At 32.8% G+C, this 9,927-nt stretch overlaps 1 protein-coding gene across 7 annotated transcripts in view; it reads left to right on the forward strand.

Annotated features, from left to right (window-relative positions):
- The window catches only part of LOC110027790 (polycomb group protein EMBRYONIC FLOWER 2-like), a 77,700-nt gene that overhangs the window by 43,155 nt on the left and 24,618 nt on the right, over positions 1–9,927 (forward strand). For all 7 annotated transcript variants that reach the window (XM_020729352.1, XM_020729354.1, XM_020729355.1 and 4 more), the window contains one exon: positions 8,656–8,720. In XM_020729352.1, coding sequence (XP_020585011.1) covers positions 8,656–8,720 — 65 coding nt within the window. The remainder of the gene's footprint in view (positions 1–8,655; positions 8,721–9,927) is intronic.

A 9,927-nucleotide genomic window follows, 5' to 3' on the forward strand; every position in this document is an offset into this window, starting at 1 on the left:
AAAAAACCCAAAGATAATTTTATTTCATCAAATAAAAAAGTACAAGGTTATTTGGTAGGTGGATACCACTGCAAAAAACCCAAAAAATTACATTACACGCCTAAAAGAGTTCCACCACACCAGAGGTACAAGTCAATGCAAAAAGATCTCCAAATCAATTACAAGTATACCCAAAATAAAAGCACCAAAAATTATACTGTATATCCTTTGACTTTGTAGAAGATTCCCCAAAAAAAATTTTGTGTACTTGCACCTGTGGTCAAAGAAAAGGGCAAACCATAAAGCAGCAGAAAAAAGACATACCATGTAGGTTCTTCATTCCAACAAGCTATCCAATTGAGTCCATCCCCACATCCAATCCATGAAATTGTACCTGTATCCTGAATAATAAAAGGAGATAGCAGACAAGCATAAATAAGGAATTTTAAACCTTCCAGAGACAGCGTCAATATTCAACAACCAACAGCAGTGTCCCCATCCTGTATTAAGTTCGGATTTCTCCATTTCAACAAATATTCATCACTACAATCTGTCGCACCATCTCCAGAGTTAAGGTATAGATTTGGTGTGTTGAGATTAACACCAAATAGCGGGCAATACAAGCAGAATTTACTATAATAAGTAGATTGCATGCATTTTCATCTATTCAAAGATCCATTGCTTCATATCATCTGCAAAAGAAAACATCCCTGCCTTCGGGAAGAAACAACAGCAGCAGGGAAAGTAAAATTTTGACTAAATGCAAAGACAACATGTCCTAATAGTAGCCAAATAAACCAAGTTTCTGTAGATCATTCAGAAGCAAGCTGTTGTTTTAGTCTTAAAAAAAAAAAACAGCCATCCAATCCCACAAGACAGTAATGCACTAGAAACTGAGTAGCAATAGGGTCTAATGCAAAAGTTTGAATAGGTACAAGGAAAGAAATCACCCAATAGCAACCTATCAAAGAAGTTTCATCCACTGATCTCCTGCTTCTTTAAAGATAATACAAGAAAATGCAAAATATAGCAGCAGCAGTAGAGTTTAAGGTAAGAGTTTGAACAGGTGTAAGGAAAGAAATCTCCCAATAATCCCATTAAAACAAGGTTTAGTAGGTTCATCAGAAACCATGTAGACCTGCATTTAACTCCCTCTCACAGCAGCAATTTGTAATGACAGACAAAGAAAACCAATAGCTACAACATCATATGAACCTCAAATGCACATCCCCAAAGAGAGAACTCTTTGTCTATATCCTTAAACTGGTCAGAAAAAAGGTTAGCCATAACAAATTCTAAGAAATGGTAAATTCATATTGTCGCCATTAAGCAAATATTTGAGATGAGGATGAGGTTTGCATTGTAATGTTACTTGCATATCCCTAGCAGCAGTTGTAGCAAGATAATTGGCAGGTCTATTAGCTTCCCTTGTGGCATAATTCCAGGAAGTAAAAATTTTTGTGAAGAGATGTTTGAGTTTACTTAAATAGACAGAAAGATAGTAAGGCGCGTCTTTATCATTCTTGAGAATATCCAGGAGCATAGTAGAATCCAATTCTATAAGCAGGAATTTCCATTTAAAGATGACAGTCACATGTAAAGCCATCCAAATTCCATATAATTCAACATCCATGGCACAAATAGCTAGACGAGGTGAAGAAAAGGAACCCAAAAAATTTACCAGAGCAAGATCTGGAAACACCACCAACACCAGCACCACCACTCCAACTTCCATTATTATTAACCTTTATTCAAGGAAAAGATGGTTTCTTCCACCAAATTAGTGAGATCAAATTTCTATTTGAAACAGATGGAACCTTGACCAATAAACAACACACCTAGCAAAGAAGCCAGGTTTGTGTTTGTGATATAGAAGTATTTTATGTAGGTATGATAATATGTTTGATATAATTCTCTCCTGCTTAATATAAACCTCCTCATGTTTGTAAGAATTTCTAGCTGAAACTAAGGAAGACGGGTGCAGACGATCGGACTGCGGGAAATATATTTTCTATAATTAACGTTTAACAAATGAAATAACTACTAAAGAAATTTTATTTAAGTAGTTCAATTAAACTTAGCTCATTCGATGTTGTCGCATCTCCTATAAATATTTTCTTTTATATTGCTCATTTTTTAATCAATTAATTAAATCATAAAAGTTAATGTAAAACAACAGAGAGCTAACCAAACTAGTGAATACTCACACTCATAAATTAAAGTAATACAAAAAAAAAAACAATTCGCATGTCATTTAAGCTTTTAATAGATTAGCATAAAACATTTGATAACTCATGAATATGATCAGTTATGGTATTTTATGTTATTCAATATTTTTTATTATATCAATACATATCTATATCTTTTTATGTCTATTTTACCGTTACAGCAGCAACGTCAAAAATAATTATACCAGTTAAGATACTTCAATATCAATATTCATTTTTTTTACGTGCACTTGGACAAACTTAACGTTTCCCCGCTCTCCATCATAACAGAAAATGCACATGCAAATATATTATAATAAACATTATCTTGTAATGATCCTTTCATTCTTATTTGTATAACAACCAATATACTTGTACACAAATCAATATCTATGATAATTTAAAAGATACTGTGCATACATGTCACTCCAACAATATGAAAAAAATTCAATAGAACCATAAATCATGGGTATGCAATGCTGTAAATATAACAGTAACAGTAAGTGCGTCTGGTTGAGAAGAAACAAAATATTACTATAACATAAAAATATGAATACTTATTTTGATGTTCTTTACAATTTATTTCTTAAGCCGTAATCCCTTTAATTGAACACCTATTATATAAAAATTTACTTATCAATAAAATTTTTATGACATTAATAATTATGCTAATTAATTATTATAAGTTTTTAATTTTTTACTTATTTTAATTTAGATTATAATCTTGCATCTTTAATTTTAATTATGATGTTATGATTAAATTATAAATCTATCAATTTTTATTAAAAAGTATCTTAGAAACTATTATTATTATTATTTAATTTTGATTAACTTTATTTTGCTAATATATTAAGATTATAACAATTTCTCCCTTCATTTTTTAATAATGCTTTCATCTAAATCTTTTTAAATTTATATTTGTGGTTAATATTATTAATTACTTAGTTTCATAACATATTATATCGCAATAACTAACAATAACTAAAAGTTTTTTTAATAAACAACTCTAATGAAGGCATGATAATTTACAAAGTTTTTTGAAGTTTGGTAAACTCTTATGTCAAGTGTTTGGCTTTGCAGCATAAATTCATATGAATCAGCCATCCCAACAACCCTTAAGCCCTCACTAAGGTTATAAACTCACACTACCGAGTTTTGTCTGCTCGAGTCGACCTCCTACACCCACGCCTTTACTTGCTCAACACCAAAACTTTCATAGGTTAGTCTTCCTCCTCCACTCCACGCAAGGCTTGTCTCCTCTGCTAAGGCTCGAGCTCAGCTTCATTTGCTCGATCTTGTGGACCCATGTGGTCGAACATGCAAGCAGAGCCACTCGTCGCCCTTTGTTGTGCAGAACTTTCTCGGACAACGTTTCCTATGCTTCCCTCCCAAGAACGAGCAACACTTCTTTTGTAGTAACATAAAATCATAATAATAAATAAATAAATAAATAAATAAATAAATAAATAGGTGTCGCCTATTAGAAGAGATGCACCCTCTCGTAAGAGACTCATTTCATGTTGTTCGACGTTTCCCCCTCATTCGAATGAAAGCACCATAGAGATTAGGAGATGGAATGATTTTTTGTGCCCTAGCTGACGAAGTAGGAGAAGTAGAAGGAAAAAGGCTCGTGCGATTTTCCTCATCGTGCGATACTTACTCGAGCGACGACGAAGAGGAAGGAGGATCAATGGTGGAAGACGAGGTCGACGAAGAGGAAGAAGATGCGTGTGAGCGACTCTGAATTGAACCAAGAGCCGAAGCTCATGCCCTACCGGTGATGTTTAACGCGCATCGAATCGAGACTGAAGGAGAAGAGGTAAGCCAGTCTAAGCCCCCGCGTACCTTACGTGCGTAAGGTTAGGTCAGATAATTGAACCTATAAAAAGATAAAATTTATTATTTTTAAATAAGAGTAAATTAATATACGAGTATTTAATGTTTTATGATATTAATTGTTTGAATGTAAAATATCGGGTTACTTGCTAAATGCTAATACCATGTTTAATTTAATTAGATATAAAGGTAGAAGATTAAATGTGAATCAATTAGAGTTGTAAGGGGAAAGAGGAGACTTATGCAAGAAAATGAATCAAATCCTTTTAAGGTAATAAATTGTATAATTATTTATTTGTTTTATTTTTGTTATGTCATTACATATATTTAAGTCTTTCTTATAGAATACAATTTTTATTATTGTATGCATATTTAACTAATAGCTAATAGTCAAGAAGTGAAGTGAAAAATTAAGCATTTACAACAGTCATTTAAGGCTAAGGTGTGATATTATTTTCTTTTAAGCATTAAATTATTGTTTCATTAAATGAATAATCACAATAAATGATTTAAAACCAGTACTTCATTCATGAATTTCATTTTAAAAGTAAAATATTATAAGGGTTGGGAGAAAATCAACAAACTGATGAAGGTACAATTTAGATGGTTTTAAATTTTTATGAAATGAAAGGTAAAAGGTTTAATTCATACAAGATTACCCTAAGATAGTACTGAAAGGAGATGAGATATACCCTTGCATGTTAAAGGAAATGATAAATATGCGCTTTCGGGTGCAGGTATATTTTTTAGGGTGTCTTCAGACACATTTTTGAGAATACGTTCGGGTATGATGGTAATGTTGTTTTGACTTTTAAAAAGATTAAAAATAATAAATATTTAAATGAAATAGAAAAGGATAAATTTAAAGTTTAAATGAAATGATTTGCATTTTTTTTGGTCATTCATGCATAATATATCATAAAAATTTAATGCATATTAGATTATAATTACTCACTAAATCATGCTTATAATTCTAATTAATGATTTCTTTAAGAGAGAAAAGTTATAGGTTGATATGTCTGGTAGGAGAGATTTGATTTATAGGAGGAGGACTACTACTGATAGATATTAGTATGATATGTTTGTAATTTCTTTTTGTACTGTTTCTTTTGGATAGATTAATATGGTTATGTAAATTAAGATTTTACTTGTAGATTTTCTGTTACATTTGGGTTATTTAAATTTCCTTATTGAGCCCGTGGATATTAGCGGCTCTTTTATATATATTGGAAGTTTTAAAAATGTGGATGGTTTGATGTTAATACTGTCCTGCCGCAATATCTGTCTTAGTTAATTATAAGCACTGAGTCTGGTCGTGACATCTTTTACAAGCACACGGCTATGGTTTGGCCAGCTTCTTCTTCCTTATGTTTTTTCTTCTTCACGCGAGCACATCATTGCTACCTTAACTTGCTCGATGACACCTCCAGCAACAAATCGTGGCATCGTCTTCTCCTTCGCACGACCTCCACACTTTGATAAGAGAATCACTTGGCTTATATTCCTCCTCTACTCTCTGTGTCGTTCTATCCTCCTCTATTCATGTCACTTTATAACACGAAATTACCCTTTCTTTGTTCCTTGCTTGTTCGCTCTCTCTCTCTCTCTCTTCCTCTCTCCCTCTCTCTCTCTCTCTCTCTGACTCTCTTGGACTCCCCTTGGAAGACGAAACAAGGCATCACACTTCAAAGATTCCTCTTTTTTGCTTCCATTTCATTTCTGTTAAATTTTTTTGTCCCTCCTTTTTCCAATCTCCTGATGGTCTCTATTTTCAGCATTAATATTGTTCCATTTTGTGGACATGATATAAAAATGCAAAGAATGGTAATCTTGAAAGTTGGGTTTTATGGTGATTGGATGGTGAGCATTCTTGGGACTTGCTTTACTAAATGTAATTAACCAAAGTGGTATGTTTCTTTAAGATATGTTATTCTTGGGACTTGCTTTACTAAATGAAGCAGATGATATTGAAAATATCTGGGCGCTAGTATTAACAGGTTATCTTATTATCCTAGATTGGCAACTCGTTTTAATGGGGCTATAGTTATTCAATTATGTCAAAGTTATATTTGATTTTTGTCTTGAGATTTGTAGGTAACTTATTGAGACAGCTGTTTAATCGGTAATTAACTCATTTTGTCCTCGTAAGCATCCAGTGACCGATTTAATTTAGAAGGATAGATGCTGTATAATTTGCACCTAAAGTTTGGAATTCAGGCAATAGATATTGATGTTTAACCTATGTTTTTAATCTCCGGGTGATATTTGTTTATTTATTTGCTGCATATATTTTGATTGATTTTTGGTTAGAATTTTGGATAATTTTCTCAATAGAATCAGAACTATTGAGCAATATTTCTTAATAGAATGCTAATTGGTGCTTGACCTTGATTTGATCTGCCATTAAAATGTTTCAACAAGCAATTTTCTCTTTGGCACTCTTACTTGAGGGATTGGTATCATTTTTCTAATTTATAGATATGGATGATTTAAAAGCTGTGAAAATTAAGGCGTACTGGGTTGTGCATGCTAGGCTAGGGAAGTTTCTGTATAAACTTAAATCATGGTTATAGTTTTTGTTAAGATCTTGCACAACAGAAAAATATTTACCAAGGCTACTCATTTACAGTGGTCTTTATTGTGTCTGCTACCATTTTCCGTGCATTCATAATATTCAATCACCAAGAATGGCTTTCTAGGGACCTGCTTTACTAAATGAAGCAGATGATAGTGAAAATATATGGCTGCTAGTGTTAACGGGTTATCTTAACATCCTAGATTTGCAACTCGTTTTAATGGGGCCATAGTTATTCAATCATGTAAAAGTTATCTTTGGTTTCTCCCTTAAGATTTGTAGTTAACTTATTGAGACAACTGTTTAGTCGATAATTAACCCATTTGATCCTTATAAGCACCCACTGATCAACTTTTAATATAGAAGGTTAGATGCTCTATAATTTGCACCTACAGTTTGGAATTCAGCCAATAGATATTGAAGTTTAAGCCATGTTTTTAATCTTTGGATGCTATTTATTTATTTTATTCCATATATTTTCATTGATTTTTGGCTATCATTTTAGATAATTTTTCTCAGTAGAATCTGAACTATTGAGCTATATTTCTTAATAAAATGCTGATGGATTGACCTTGAAATGATTTGCCATTAAAATGTTTCAACAAAGCAATTTTCTCTTTGGCACTCCTAATTGATGGACTGGTCGCATTTTTCTAATTTTGTAGTTATAATGGATGGTTTAAAAGCTGTGAAAATTAAGGTGTGCCGGGTTGTGCATCCTAGGCTAGGCCTAAATGATGGTTATAGTTTTTCTTAAGATCTTGCAGAACAAAAAAATCTCTAACCAAGTCTACTCATTTACAGTGGTCTTTATTGTACTTTCTACCATGTGCAGCACATTTACATAATTATAGATAGCAAATATTGTGATTGTGGTAGAAGAAAACAAAGGATGGGATGGAATTACTGGCAGGGGTTATGTTTTTCCCTTAATGTTTTATGGCGCTTTGCATTTGGATTTGCTAAATATAATTTGCTTATGCTAAAACACATTTAATTAAGATAAATCATCTCATTAATCTGCTTCCTAGCCAGGCTTGCATGCATTTCTCTATAGTTGTTGCGTAATAGTCGGTATGCCATGCATACAGTTATGGATCTTAGCATTTCGAGCCCGCCAACAATGGTGAATAGCGTAACAAAAGCACCGAGCCTGAGCAATCTTTTTTCTCGGGCACATGAATAGCTTCATCTTGACACCAACTTCTCCGGGCATACATGAGGTTCAGTTGCGGGCAATGGTGAACTCGCAACTATGTGCGGATCTTGAGCAATGAGGGTAGCTTTTGCATGAGCTAGCTGGTACAGGCTGCAGTTAATTTGGAACTGTCAAACAAACTTTTTTGTGGATTTCAAATTCTCCCAAATGGCAGTAAAGTTTATTGATTTTCAGTATATATTTTATGATAAAATTACAATACTATCACTGAGATTGTCATCTATTTTAATTTATCAGAAGATTGAAATGGACTTTTGTTTAGCTGCCCATCATTCCACTATTTGTAGTGGGATCTATGATGGAAAATCCTGTTTGCTTTCCATCTTAATTGTTAAATAAAAGTATGCTAATCCTTACATTTATAATATTGAATTATTGGTAGAAAATTAACAGCTCTTTAGCTCATCTCGTGCATAATATGCATCAGTGACGGGCCAATGAAATAATATATTCAATCCACTGACATGAAAAATATCTATATTGACCTTGAATTGGTGTCTATATTTCAGGTTGATGCTTGACTTTTCATACTGCTTATCATCATGTTTGAACGCATCTAACTGGATATCATTTTATGTTTTATTTTATTTTTTATATTGTTTTCCTTTAAATCTAACTGCCTAGTTATTCTGCTCCGTTGCTGTCCTAAAGGGCTGCAGTTTTTGTGATTTTTTTCGTATGCATTGTCATGCTCTATTTTGTACTTAATCCCAATAATTTCATGGCCTTTGTGCTAGTAAAATGCGATGTGCAGTTTATGTGATGCCATATATTTTAGTTTTCTTTTCCTTGTAGAGAAAAAGCACCTCATTGATAAGGTTGCCTTGTCAAATTTCCAGGTTGAGGTCTGGCAATGTTCTCTTTAATTATAGGTATTATAACAACAAGCTGCAAAAAACTGAAGGTATGTACTGCTTGTGTTCTCTCTTTTGAAATTACTTGATTTAATTTTTTATTGCTGGAATTGACATGTCTCCATCATTATTATTACTAAGTTTGGCATGATATTTTTTTATGCGAAATTGTGCTTGGTGGCTCATAGGGTCTATTTTATGATATTCTGGCTCTGCTTGCTAATTCTTTATTATTTTACTGTAGTGCATTATGATGTGTTGTTTGGTAAAATGTATATTTGTTCAGTAAAACTGTTTTCAAATTTGCTGTCTAAAGTGTTGCGAACACTTAATATTGTTTGGTTTAATTGTTTTGGCATTGATGTAAAATTATTAATGATCTTTAAAAATTGAAATTTTTGGTCTGGAAGTGTGATAACAAGATGGCCATCTTGGAAACTTGGAACATATAAAGAATAAAGTAAGAAATGGCCGATCAAGAGAAAGAAGGATGATTATCTTGAAGAGTGAGAGGTAACTGGCTATCTCACGATTTTCAATGACTGGAGGGAGGATAGAATCACTCTGATTAATGGAGTAAATAATGTAGGCCTGATTCAAAACATTCAATGACAATGGAAGGAGAGTTCAATCAATGAATTTTCTTACAATTGATTTAAACAACTGTTATGACTATTTAGTCATGCCTCTTTGTTAAGAAACAATCACATGTTGCGGTGTTGGTGTGCAAGACATTATGGTCATAACTTTTGTCATTTAGACAACCCGTGCCAAGAAAGGCAGGCATTATTGTGTATAGAACTTGATGACTATATTCTATGAATGCCAATAATGATGAGCATAAGAATTTGGTTATATTATTAAAAGTATTAACTAAAAAATTGCAGTTTATTTTTTGGAAAACATTTTGTTAGAAATTTTGCGATGCTTTCATGCCACCTTTGCAAGAGGTTTACAAGAAGACTGTTAGGTAATGCCACCATTCAAAAAGGTGATCATGGTGTGGTGCATTTTTGCAAGAGGGCTAAGTTCATAAATTTGCGTTGCTGAAGTTCATTTCAACTTCGTTTGTATTAAAGACCTTGTTGATCCTACTCTTGTATGTAGAGGATTTGGTCATTGAGGGTTGAACTTATGATTATGTTTTGGATTTTAGAAAATGATATTTAAATCTATATCTATATGTATGTATATATATGTGTGTGTGTCGTACCGTGGTCTGTTGGTAGAGCAACCTCTTTAAAGGTTGAAAGTGCT

Source organism: Phalaenopsis equestris, unplaced genomic scaffold, assembly GCF_001263595.1.
Source record: "Phalaenopsis equestris unplaced genomic scaffold, ASM126359v1 Scaffold000447, whole genome shotgun sequence".
In the NCBI taxonomy this organism is placed as follows: Eukaryota; Viridiplantae; Streptophyta; class Magnoliopsida; order Asparagales; family Orchidaceae; genus Phalaenopsis; species Phalaenopsis equestris.